Source organism: Oncorhynchus kisutch, linkage group LG19 (genome assembly GCF_002021735.2).
Source record: "Oncorhynchus kisutch isolate 150728-3 linkage group LG19, Okis_V2, whole genome shotgun sequence".
NCBI classification, from domain to species: Eukaryota; Metazoa; Chordata; class Actinopteri; order Salmoniformes; family Salmonidae; genus Oncorhynchus; species Oncorhynchus kisutch.
Genome location: NC_034192.2, coordinates 49326572 through 49340063, shown reverse-complemented (window position 1 = coordinate 49340063; position 13492 = coordinate 49326572). Strand labels below are relative to the sequence as shown.

The following is a 13492-nucleotide window of genomic DNA, read 5'->3' as shown; positions in this document are numbered from 1 at the left end:
CATATGAAGATCAAAGGTAAGGGATTAATTTGAATCTCTATTTCTGAGTTTTGTAAGGCTTCTGCTTGGCTGGTTACTGTTTGTAATAATTAGTCAATTGGGCTATGTTCTGGGCTAGGTATGTTCTGGGCTAGGTATGTTCTGAGCTAGGTATGTTCTGGGCTAGGTATGCTTTCGCCGAAAAGCATTTTATAAATATGACACTGTGGTTGGTTTAACAAGAAGTTAATCTTTAAACCTGTGTAAAATATGTTTGGTTTTCTGAATTTTTATATTGAGCATTTCTGTAATTGAATTTGGCGCTCTGCAACCTCACTGCATGTTGGCCAGATGGGATGCTAGCGTCCCACATACTCTAGAGAGGTTAACAAACCTCCAAACGAGCTTCAATGCCATAAAACACTCCTTCCGTGGCCTCCAACTGCTCTTAAACGCTAGTAAAATGAAATGCATGTCGTTGCCCGTACCCGCCCGCCCGACTAGCATCACTACTCTGGACAATTCTCACTTAGAATATGTGGACAACTACAAATACCCAGATGTCTGGCTAGACTGTAAACTATCCTTCCAGGCTCATATGAAATCTGGAATCAGCTTCCTATTTCACAACAATGACTTAAATCTCCCTCACTAACTTTAAATATCAGCTATCTAAGCAGTTTACCGATCGCTGCAGCTGTACACAGCCCATCTGTAAATAGCCTATCCAACTACCTACCTCATCCCCATACTGTCTTCATTTACTTTTTTTGTGCTTTTGCACACCAGTATTTCTACTGGCACATCATCTGCACATCGTTCACTCCTGAGTTAATTTGCTAAATTGTAATTACTTCGCTACTATTGGCCTTGTTACTTCCTTACATCATTTGCACAGACTGTATATAGATTGTTCTATTGTGTTATTGACTGTACTTTTGTTTATCCCATGTGTAATCTGTTTTGTTGGTTTTTGTCACACTGCTTTGATTTATCTTGGCCAGGTCGCAGTTGTAAATGAGAACTTGTTCTCAACTGACCTACTTGATTAAATAAAGGTGATATAAAAAAATATACAACATTGTTTGGTTTAAATAATCAGATTAATGGCTGTAAGTATTTGGACATACCCATGGGTAAAATGAATTAAATCACAATATATTAATGTGTTTCCTGTAATTTGGCATATGATTACATTGCATACCTCTGTAGTTGTTTTCTGTAGGTTTTGTTCACCCTGCCTTAAATGAGATAAATACTTGATGGTTTGATCAGAAATGGTAGTTAACAGAACAAAGCTAGTAATTTGATGTATTCTTACTGAAGCAGGAGCCATTCCACTTCAATCCGGTGGTGAAGTTCCCAGTTCCGATCAGCAAAGTGATCAGGTATGAAATTATTTTATCTGAATTGTAATTAACTACTGGCCATGCAATCATCACAACTATTCAACAGACATTTTACAATTTTGGCAGTAGCTAAGACCAAATTCTGCTCGCGGCCAGTGACGGACTTCTACGTCACATTACCTTCCTCCTCTTCTGAAGCGACCAAGTTCGCCGTAATGTTTTCTTTTCCTGCCTTGTGACGGACACAGAACCTGAAGGGCTGGAGCTCCAGATACCACCTGGTCACATGAGAATTCCGGTCCTTCATGGTCTGGATCCAGGTCAGTGCTCTGAGGTCCGTGTGCAGGTCAAATTCCCTCCCAAGAAGGTAGTAACGGAGACTATCTAGGGCACACTTTCTAGCAAGGCACTCCTCCTCGATTGTAGATGACCTGGTTTCCCTGGGCAACAGCTTCCGCCTCAGGTACAGCACGGGAAGCTCTTCTCCTGGCTCTCCTTGGGCCAGTACAGCACGGGAAGCTCTTCTCCTGGCTCTCCTTGGGCCAGTACAGCACGGGAAGCTCTTCTCCTGGCTCTCCTTGGGCCAGTACAGCACAGCTGGATTAAATTTCTATGGTTGGTTGCGGCTGTTGGTTCCACATTTCTGGGCTCTGTTATTTACTTAACAAATAAGGAACAGTCAAAATGTGCACTTATAAATCATAACAATTTGAATCAAAATACAGCTGTAGACAGAAGTCAAAGATCAAACATCAGAGATACAACTGATGTCTCTCCTGAGTTCTGCCCAGAACAAAAGAAAGACAGCAGTTTGGAATGCATATGCTACTTCTGCATATGCATATGCTACTAACCTGTCTGTAGAACAAATAGAAGGGACAAAATCCCAACAACGCCCACTTTGTAGCGAAAGTGCAGCACTGTTTTTCAAGTAGCTCATCTTGAGATTGCCACGACGCGCCTATGGCTTCGTCCTCATCATAAGGTGAGTGAGTGAGTCAGTGTGCCCCTGTCAATGGTATTTAGTAGTCTACTGTTGGCTGTAATATGTATACAGTACCAGTCAAAAGTCATAATTTTTACTATTTTCTACATTGTAGAATATGAGTGAAGACATCAAATCTATGAAATAACACATATGGAATCATGTAGAAACCAAAGAAACTGTAAAACAAATCAAAATATATGTTTAATTTCAGATTCTTCAAAGTAGCCACCCATTGCCTTGATGACAGCTTTGTACACGCTTGGCATTCTCTCAACCAGCTTCACCTGGAATTATTTTCCAACAGTCTTGAAGGAGTTCCCACATATGCTGAGCACTTGTTGACTGCTTTTCCGTCACTCCCAGGTCCAACTCATCCCAAACCATCTCAATTGGGTTGAGGTAGGGTGATTGTAGAGGCCAGGTCAACTTATGCAGCACTCCATCACTCTCCTTCTTGGTCAAATAGCCCTTACACAGCCTGGAGTTATGTTGGGTCATTTTCCTGTTGAAAAACAAATGGTAGTTCCACTATGCGCAAACCAGACGGGATGGCGTGTTGCTACAGAATGCTGTGTTGACCATGCTGGTTAAGTGTGCCATGAATTCTAAATAAATCCAGGTAACTCTGGGTCATCCTTTCCTGTGACGGTCCTCATGAGAGCCAGTTTCATCATGGAGCTTGATGGTTTTTGGAACTGCACTTTGTGCAGTTTGTGAAATTTTCCAGTCTGACTGACCTTCATGACTTAAAGTAATGATGGCCTGTCAATTCCCTTTGCTTATTTGAGTTGTTCTTGCCACAACATGGACTTCGTCTTTTACCAAATAGGGCTATCTTCTGCATACCACTCCTACCTTGTCACAATACAAATGATTGGCTCAAATGCATTAAGAAAGAAAGATATTCCACAAATTAACTTTTAACAAGGCACACCTGTTAATTGAAATGCATTACATGTGACTACATCATGAACATGGTTGAGAGAATGCCTAGAGTGTTCAAAGATGTCATCAAGGCAAAGGGTGGCTATGTAACGTCTGCTTCCAGCTCACACTCTCAAACACCTAGATCTCCTGAACGCAGCTCACACTCCAGATCCCAATCACCTGAATTCTGATCACACACCTGTATGTCATTATCACACACTAATTTAGTTCAATTCTTTGCACCCCATCACTGTGAGGTATTGTTTGTTTTGTGACACTCATCAAATCGGAGCGTTTGGTTTCCCATAATTTACTCCTCCTGTGTATGATAGTTTTTACCTGACTTACTAATGATGCCTTTTGCCTACGTTTGTAGCCTTTTCCCTGCCTGTACTGTTGCCTTTTTGGACCCCCTATGTATGACCTTCTGCCTGCCCCTGGACCCAGCTACCTGCCTTCTCCTGTGGTCCTTCACAATTAACACCTGCCGCACCCTGCGTTTGAAACCAGCTTTCTGTCTCCCATCGTGTTCATTACAGGCTACTTTGAAGTGTTACGTTCCCCAGTTTATGTGTTGTAGTTTGTGTATTTGCATGTGTTTTATTTCAGGAAATGGCTTCCTGAAATCCCTCAAGCAGCTGATTGGTCGACTCCATGGTTAATTGGAGAGCTGACCCCGCCCCCTCGTCAAGACACAGCTGTCTCCAATTACCCATTCCTTCAGAAGCTATATAAAAACCAGTGTTCTGTTCAGGAGGGAGAGATTTGCTGGGAGGTCATTGTAGAGTGAATTGCTGGGAGGTCATTGTAGAGTGATTTGCTGGGAGGTCATTGCAGAGCGATTTGCTGGGAGGTCATTGCAGAGCGATTTGCTGGGAGGTCATTGCAGAGCGATTTGCTGGGAGGTCATTGCAGAGCGATTTGCTGGGAGGTCATTGCAGAGCGATTTGCTGGGAGGTCATTGCAGAGCGATTTGCTGGGAGGTCATTGCAGAGCGATTTGCTGGGAGGTCATTGCAGAGCGATTTGCTGGGAGGTCATTGCAGAGCGATTTGCTGGGAGGTCATTGCAGAGCGATTTGCTGGGAGGTCATTGCAGAGCGATTTGCTGGGAGGTCATTGCAGAGCGATTTGCTGGGAGGTCATTGCAGAGGTATTTGCTGGGAGGTCATTGCAGAGGGATTTGCTGTGAGGTCATTGCAGAGAGATTTTGCTAGAGGTTGATCTTGCTGGGAGTTCATTGCTGGGAAGTTGGTATGTTTTGTGAGTTTGTTGCTCAGATAGAGCTTATTTGATGTCCTTTGTTTCTTAGTTTGTTTGTGAAATTGTTTAATATTCTGTTTAATTTGTTCCCAGGGGGAAAGGGGAAGGCACCTTGGGAGTGTTTAGGCAAGAGGCCCGCGGGCATACATATACCCGTAGTATATTCATTGTCTAGGCACACTAGGTAAGACCTGGGCGGACCACCCCCTGTATTTTGGTTAGGGCACCAGGTGGTGCTAAATTAGGTAAGTAGTGGGTAGGCAGGTAAGATAGGAGAGGGGGGGGCTTTGAGATTTACTTTCTTTGCTTTGGTTCCGTCCAGCCCCTTTTCCCCATATTACCGTGTAAAGGAATAAGGTCCTTGTAAACGGTACCACATTCTGCCTGTTGTCATTCTTACTCGCACCTACAGTCCATACCTTTTTTCATTTCACGGAGAGTTTAGTTGTAGCAGGGTGTTGCGTTCCCTCTTCATAGAGGCGTGCGTAACAGGAGTATCTCAAATACGATATTTAACACTTTTTGCTTACTAAATGATTTCATGTGTTATTTTATAGTTTTGATGTCATCACTGATTCTACAATGTAGAAAATAGTAAAAAAAGAACCCTGGAATGAGTAGGTGTCAAAAATGAACAAGTTCTCATTTGCCACTGCGACCTGGCCAAGATAAAGCAAAGCAGTGTGACACAGACAACAACACAGAGTTACACATGGAGTAAACAATAAACAAGCCAATAACACAGTAAACAAGTCAATGACACAGTAGAAAAAAGAAAGTATATATAGTGTGTGCAAAAGGCATGAGGAGGTAGGCAATAAATAGGCCATAGGAGTGAATAATTACAATTTAGCAGATTAACACTGGAGTGATAAATGAGCAGATGATGATGTGCAAGTAGAGATACTGGTGTGCAAAAGAGCAGAAAAGTAAATAAAACAATAACAGTATGGGGATGAGGTAGGTAGATTGGGTGGGCTATTTACAGATGGACTATGTGCAGCTGCAGCGATCGGTTAACTGCTCAGATAGTTGATGTTTAAAGTTGGTGAGGGAAATAAAAGTCTCCAACTTCAGTGATTTTTGCAATTTGTTCCAGTCACTGGCAGCAGAGAACTGGAAGGAAAGGTGGCCAAATGAGGTGTTGGCTTTGGGTGAGAAATACCTGCTGGAACGTGTGCTATGGATGGGTGTTATAGTGAACTGAGATAAGGCGGAGCTTTACCTAGCATAGACTTATAGATAACCTGGAACCAGTGGGTAAAACAAACTTATGGAGGAGGCTTCTGATGTTGACATGCATGAAACCAGAGTTTTTTCAATCACAGAAGTCAACAAATGAGGGTGCCTGGGGACACGCAGGGCCTGGGTTTACCTCCACATCACCCGAGGAACAGAGGAGGAGTAGGATGAGGGTACAGCTAAAGGCTATCAAAACTGGTCGCCTAGAGCGTTGGAGACAAAGAATAAAAGGTTTCTGGGCATGGTAGAATAGATTCAGGGCATAATGTGCAGACAGGGGTATGCTGGTGTGCGGGTACAGTGGAGGTAAGCCCAGGCACTGAGTGATGATAAGAGAGGTTGTATCTCTGGATAAGCTGGTTATAATGGGTGAGGTCACTGCATTTCTGGGAGGTGGGACAAAGGAGGTATCAGAGGTATAATGAGTGGAACTAGGGGCTCCATTGTAAACTAAAACAATGATAACTAACCTCAACGACAGTATACAAGGAATATTGACATATGAGAAAGACACAGCGAGGCATAAAGTAACCACAGGTGTTGATTTGGAGAGCTAGCTAAGACAACAATGGGTGAGACAGCAGCTAATCAGCTAAAACAGGTAAAATGGCGACGAATGGGCAGAGAGGGTCGGTTAACTACACACAGAGCCTGAGTTTGACCTAAAACAGGTCAAATGGCGATGAATGGGCAGAGAGGGTCAGTTAACTACACACAGAGCCTGAGTTCGCGGCTGGGACCGACAGATTAAAATATATATACATTTATATATAAATTAATAAATAAAATAAATAAACAGAATGGAGTACCGTGATTAATGGACAGTCCAGCGGGCATCAGCTATGTAGTCAAGTGATCATAGGGTCCAGGGGGCAGCAATAGATGGAACAGGGAAGCCGCAGAGTATTCGCTACTATGCTAGCACGCGGCCGACACAGCGTTTAAAGTTAATAGCCCGGGGATAGTAGAAGCGTCTGCTCCGACGTCCGACGGAGGCCGGTTGAAGGCACAGCAGATGGAGTATTCGTATTCAGACCTGTCTTGGTGGTGCGGCGGGGTGCCGTGTCGACTAAGGACCCAAGCCAGATGGCGAAAGAGGTATTGTAGTTGTAGCAATTTAGTTTTCCATTCGGGAGATGCGCCTGGATCACGGCTAACCGGTGCTAGCTTCGGGGCAGGGGCATTAGCCACTATAGCCACCCGGTAGCAGCGGTGATCCGGTGCCAAGGTCCAGAGTTTGCGGCGAGGATCCGGTGGAGTAGTGTGTTATAGCCGTGTTTGGGTGGAGTCCGGGTGAACAACTGAGTAGGCCGGGAGGTGGGCCTCAGGGATAGCTTCGGTACTGGGTAACTCGGTGGGTGCTGGCGAGCTGTGAAGATCAGGAGAATGGTCCAGGGATTACGGCAGGAATACGACGTTGCAGTGGAGAGACAGTCCGTTACTGGTAGGCTGGCGAGTATTATCCAAGCTAAAAAAGGGCTGGTACCTGTGCAGAAGGTAAAGGCCACTAGCAGTGGCTAACAATGACTAAATAGCTTGTAGCTAATTAGCTGGTTAGCTTCTGATGGCTAGGTGGTTCTTGCTGTAAGGTCTAGAAATAAAAAATAATAGCGGTTCCGTATCACATTGGGTGAGGCAGGTTACCGGAAGGTATAATTGAATTTTAAAATTTTGAAGAAAAAAAAATATATACAAAAGTACACGAGAGGACTAACAAAACACGTCTGCACTGCTACGCCATCTTGGAAGAAGGACTTACTTGTTACTTACAACTTGTCACTTATAACCTCATGCTAATCACATTAGCCCATGTTAGCTCAACAGTCATCAGATTAATGAAAGTAAAGTCACAACATCACCTTTTGATGTTATACAGTATTTGTTTACAATAACATTGTTTAGAAACAAAGAGTAAAACAAGCTCATGTGATATCAAAAAGCTACAGTATTTTATTTAAGAGTAATTTTCTATTAACTTGAACTTAACTTGAATTTAATTTAATTACCTTGAATTGAATCTCAGACTGTCGCCTTTAACACAATGCACTCTCCTACATGAGCCACCATGATTTGAAAATAACAACTTACAATATAATATTCAGACACTACCAATATCCATTCCTTTGCAAAACAGTGGAAAAGTTAAACATTTCCTGTTCCATTTCCAACCAATAAGCAGTTAGTATAATCAAAAGACCAGTGATATGTATCTGGGACGATAGTTCTATAATGCTTCTCTTACTGTAATCTGTTGGCTGAATGCTATTGGCTTACTAATTGATACCATAGCTATGTCATCTATCTCTATTTGACCATAATGCCTTTTGCATGGTTTACTAGGTCAACCTCTTTGAGGAGTAACCCACCCATCCTAGTTTGCCTCTCCTCAGTAAGATCTTAGCATAATCTCCAATGTAAAGTGACTTCATAAAGTTAAATGATTACCTTAGAGATATTATACAAAAAGAGGAATTTACAAAATGGTAGAAAAAAATGCTTCTTATGACTTGAATCATGAATAAAATGGTTTAATCAACAAATTGATGATGACGGACAGTAAGAATTTGACCTCTTGTCAAATTAATAACAAACAAAAGACACTATTCTAGAAATATTCAGTGATATACAATTCTAATGATAATACTACGACATTCATTTATAGTTATAATTTGATGCGTGATAATGAAGGAACAAAAATGATTTAGCACTTATAAACCCCATACGATAAGGTTCCATTCAACCTTTTGCTCAATGTTACCAGCATATACATAGATATTTAAAGATGAAGTCCCTCCTGCTACCAGTTGACATCAGCTAGCTCAGAGTAAGTGGAACACTATTTGAGCAGAAAAAATGGTTGTAATTCCATTGTGTATGGTATTGTATTGGGAAATTGGATCTTACATTTGTAAAATGTCATACAAGAGCAATGTCCTGAGATTTTCTTAACCAAAACGCTTACATTTTGTTTAAATGGAGACGCTTGACTTAGATAATTTAGTCTATGCTGTATCTGAAACAGTTCAATCCCAGTCTGAGTACCTGACATCAGAGTACACACTCTCCTGTGGTGTCTCTCTCTTCTTTCTTCCTCTTTTAGTTTTCTTCTCAGAGAAATGCAATGCAGCATAATTTAACAAATCTGTGTTTGGCACCTAAGGAATAGAGTACAGTAAATAATTAATATTGTACACAATAACAGAAAAATCTAAATAGAAACATCATATGTTCAAGGGAAATGTGCATTCTGAGGCTAGGATTCAATTTATAGTACAGGGACCTGGACCGCTGACAATGCAGCTTTTTTGTCAAGCGTGATTTAACACAGATGTAACGTGGATCACATTTTAATGTCATGTTTTTTCCTACTTGTTAATGACAGGCTTTGGCTATGCAAAACCAAAGTTTTAATAAAACAAAACATTTCTAAAGTATTTACGTTTTAATGACTTCAGCGTGTTGACATTGTTCAATATAATATCTGAAGTTACACTACAGATTTCTGGACAATACATAAGCTAGTGAATATGAGAGTAATTTTAAATTTTAAAGACAAACATCTAAAATATACCTATATGTTGAAAAAAACTATCAACCACTTTTTGGATCAACTGAGAGTTGGCCAAATAATAGAGGCAGGTTAAAATTAACGACATATTTAAATATAGGTTTTCTTTATGACAAACAACAGTGCGGCAATATCTCATGAGTTTCTGCTGTACTTAGTGATTTATTCACAAATTGTTCACATACACACTAATATACACACTCCTGTAACAGGCAATGTAACTCTTGTTTTCACACATTGGATAACAAATGTTACATACCTGACCACTTGACTGCTCTGATGAGAGGTTATCATCATGGTGAATATGCTGAGAGACACTTGCTGTATCAACAGATAGAAACCCAAGCATGAAAATGGAGATTAAATATACAGTATAACATTAAGCACGCAATCAGAACATAAAGTTATATTTCACTTTTAAATTAACATAGCTAACACATTTGACACAAAACAATGTATATGTATGTATAAAATGACTTACCTTTACAATGATCACATGTTTGTCTCTTGTTTTTGGTACAAGAAAGAATAAAAATGACAATCACACACACAGCCACTGCTGCTCCCAAGCTGAGGACAATGGGATCCACTGTGCTTCCTTGTACAAAAATAGATTTAACAAGCTTTTTTTGATTGATGTTAAGCTTGCATAGTTGATAACACAATTTATTTTGCTTTGACCCATTTAAACTAAATAATGGTATCTATAAAATACGCTTGAATGTTTGTATAAAGATTTTCAAGAGTGAGGTATTTTTTCAATTTAACAAGAAGTTGTACCTTTAATGGTGTTAAGTTTGGTTCCGTCGCCAAACAGGATCTCCCCGCATGTGACCACAGCACAGTAGTAAGTCCCAGCATCAGAGAGACTGAGGTTGTTCTTGGAGAGGCTGTAGACACAGCTTTGTGTAGGAGAGGGAGTCTCTGGGCTCTTCTTACACTCATCACTCCTGTTCCCAGGGGTGTAAATTACTCCTGGATGGGATTCTCCTGATCCAGCTCTGAACCAGTACACACTGTGTAGTCCTGCACAGGTCTCAGAGAGTACTGTACACTGTAGAGTCACAGAGTCTCCTGGATGGACTGGGTCAGACACTGGCTGTTGTTCTACAGTCTGGTAGTGTGACCTCTTCTGACTGACACCTAATTTATGTTGTTTTTATGGAAGAAATGTACGTGTCACGTGAATACACACTTATTGCAGTTTGGCTTTTTAGAATCATATGTATGCAACACACGCAGCATCAATAACTATGGATAACTTAACAAAACTGTTGTGATAAACATTGAGATGAATCATATTTCTGAAATAAATTACCTTTTACAGACAAAAATGTTCCATTTCTAAACTTAATTTCATACACTGTTCCTATTCCACAGAAGTATGCTGCCTCATCTGATCTGCTGATATTGTTGATGATGAGAAGATATCCAACTTTTACTTTCTCCATTGTGAAACGTATGTTGTTAAACTCTCCATTAAGAACAAAATGTGCAGATTTTTTCTTTTCCACAGTTGCCACAACTTGGGGCATTTGACCAGCAGTTTGCTTGTACCAGTACAGCCATTGGAAATAATCAATTGTCTCTGACAAAAAACATGGAAGAGATACAGACTCTCCGAGCTGAGCTGTGGTCAGTGGAATTTGCAGAGGAACTTCTTCAGAGTGAATCAAGACTACACAAAAATAGAATTAAATCAGTTTGTCAGCTATGTTATCCATTCCATTAAACAATGAAGAAAAATATATACAAAGTTGAAATCGGAAGTTTACATACACTTAGGTTGAAGTCATTAAAACTAGTTTTTCAATCACCCCACAAGTTTCTTGTTAACAAACTACAGTTTTGGCAAGTCGGTTAGGACATCTACGTTGTGCATGACACAAGTAATGTTTCCAACAATTGTTTACAGACAGATTATTTCACTTATAATTCACTGTTTCACAATTCCAGTGGGTCAGAAGTTTACATACACTAAATTGACTGTGCCTTTAAACAGCTTGGAAAATTCCAGAAAATGATGTCATGGCTTTAGAAGCTTCTGATCACATAATTGACATCATTTGAGTCAGTTGGAAGTGTACCTCTGGATGTATTTCAAGGTCTACCTTCAAACTCAATGTCTCTTTGCTAGACATCATGGGAAAATCAAAAGAAATTTGCCAAGACCTCAGAAAAAAATTGTGGACCTCCACAATTCTGGTTGATTCTTGAGAGCAATTTCCAAATACCTGAAGACACTACGTTCATCTTGCAAACAGTAGTATACATGTATAAACACCATAGGACCATGCAGCCATCATAGTGCTCAGGAAGAAGAGGTGTTCTGTCTGCTAGAGATGAACGTACTTTGGTGAAAAAAATGCAAATCAATCCTAGAACAACAGCAAAGGACCTTGTGAAGATGCTGGAGAAAACGGGTACAAAAGTATCTATATCCACAGTAAAAATGAGTCCTATATCGACGTAACCTGAAAGGCTCCTCAGCAAGGAAGAAGCCGCTGCTCCAAACCGCCGTAAAAACGCCAGACTACAGTTTGCAACTGCACATGAGGACAAAGATCTTACTTTCTGGGTAAATATCACCTGGTCTGATTAAACAAAAATAGAACTGTCTTGCTATAATGTCCATCGTTATTTTTGGAGGCAAAAAGGGGAGGCTTGCAAGCCGAAGAACATCATCCCAAACATGAAGCATGGCGGTGACAGCATCATGTTATGGGGGTGCTTTGCTGCAGGAGGGACTGGTGCACTTCACAAAATAGATGGCTTCATGAGGGAGGAAAATTATGTACATATATTGAAGCAACATCTCAAGACATCAGTCAGGAAGTTAAAGCTTGGTTCCAAATAGGTCTTGCAAATTGACAATGACCCCAAGTATACTTCCAAAGTTGTGGCAAAATGGCTTAAGGACAACAAAGTCAAGGTATTGGAGTGGCCATCACAAAGCCCTGACCTCAATCCTATAGAACATTTATGGGCAGAACTGAAAAAGTGTGTGCGAGCAAGGAGGCCTACAAACCTGACTCAGTTACACCAGCTTTGTCAGGAGGAATGGGCCAAAATTCACCCAACATATTGTGGGAAGCTTGTGGAAGGCTACCCGAAACATTTGACACAAGTTAAACTATTTAAAGACAATGCTACCAAATACTAATTGAGTGTATGTAAACTTCTGACCCACTGGGAATGTGATGAAAGAAATACAAGCTGAAATAAATCACTCTACTATCATTCTGACATTTCACATTCTTCAAATAAAATGATGATCTTAACTGACCTAAAATGTTTACTTGGATTAAATATCAGGAATTGTGAAAAACTGAGTTTAAATGTAATTGGCTAAGGTGTATGTAAACCTCCGACTTCAGCTGTGTGTGTGTGTGTGTGTGTGTGTGTGTGTGTGTGTGTGTGTGTGTGTGTGTGTGTGTGTGTGTGTGTGTGTATATATATATACATATGATGTAAATTACAATTACTGTCATTAATTATTTGCACTTGAATTTCCCACAAATATATTGCCATCTTAATTGCATCATACCGAATCTGAAGACATAACTTTTCAATCAGACATCATTATATGATCAGTTTTAAATGTTTCTCTCCAGTAAGACTGTACAGTATGGGACCGTTAGTTAAACTGGTACTTACAGATTTGACTGACTAACATCCAAACAAGGTTGATTCTGATCATCTTGATGTGTTGTAACAACAGTTGGTCTACAGTCCCCAAGTGAAATTACTGGTGAGAGCAGACATATACATGTAGGCTGATTTGAATTCTAAGAGTTACCTGATTGGTTGGAAAAAACTAAAGTTCAACATTTCCTGTTCCATTTCCAACCAATAAGCAGTTAGCGAAATCAGAAGACCAGCGATAATGCTTCTCTTACTGTAATCTGTTGGCTGAATGCTTTAGGCTTACCAACTGATACCATACTTATGTCATGTGTAATTTTGATCATAATGCCTTTTGCATGGTTTGCTTGGCCTACCTATATGAGGAGAAGCCCACTCATCTTAGTTTGCCTCTCCTCAGTAAGATCTTAGCATAATCTCCCATGTAAATTAACTTCATAAAGTTACATTATTGTATTTAAGAGATATTATACAAAATATGAATTTATTTGATGCCAATAACAGTTTTTAATATATATTTTTTTTAATTTCAC

General features: G+C 40.3%; 1 protein-coding gene across 1 annotated transcript; it reads right to left on the bottom strand.

The window, feature by feature from the left end:
- Window positions 1-8253: 8253 nt before the first annotated feature.
- Window positions 8254-13062, bottom strand: LOC109910256 (uncharacterized). The gene is made up of 6 exons (XM_020509389.2): window positions 12972-13062; window positions 10633-10992; window positions 10095-10457; window positions 9796-9912; window positions 9574-9635; window positions 8254-8901 (listed from the first exon to the last, which is right to left on the bottom strand). The coding sequence occupies exons 1-6, from the start codon at window positions 13012-13014 to the stop codon at window positions 8770-8772; spliced, it is 1077 nt and encodes a 358-aa protein (XP_020364978.1). The 5' UTR covers window positions 13015-13062; the 3' UTR covers window positions 8254-8769.
- Window positions 13063-13492: the final 430 nt, after the last annotated feature.

What these genes read in the sequence shown, in the direction of transcription:
- LOC109910256 (XM_020509389.2), bottom strand. Translation starts at nt 13,014, where the DNA reads ATGATCAGAATCAACCTTGTTTGGATGTTAGTCAGTCAAATCT. An exon ending in GATGTTAGTCAGTCAAATCT is followed by an intron (nt 10,993 to 12,971) that starts GTAAGTACCAGT and finishes ATTTTTGTGTAG; the next exon opens with TCTTGATTCACTCTGAAGAA. An exon ending in AACATGTGATCATTGTAAAG is followed by an intron (nt 9,636 to 9,795) that starts GTAAGTCATTTT and finishes CTGTTGATACAG; the next exon opens with CAAGTGTCTCTCAGCATATT.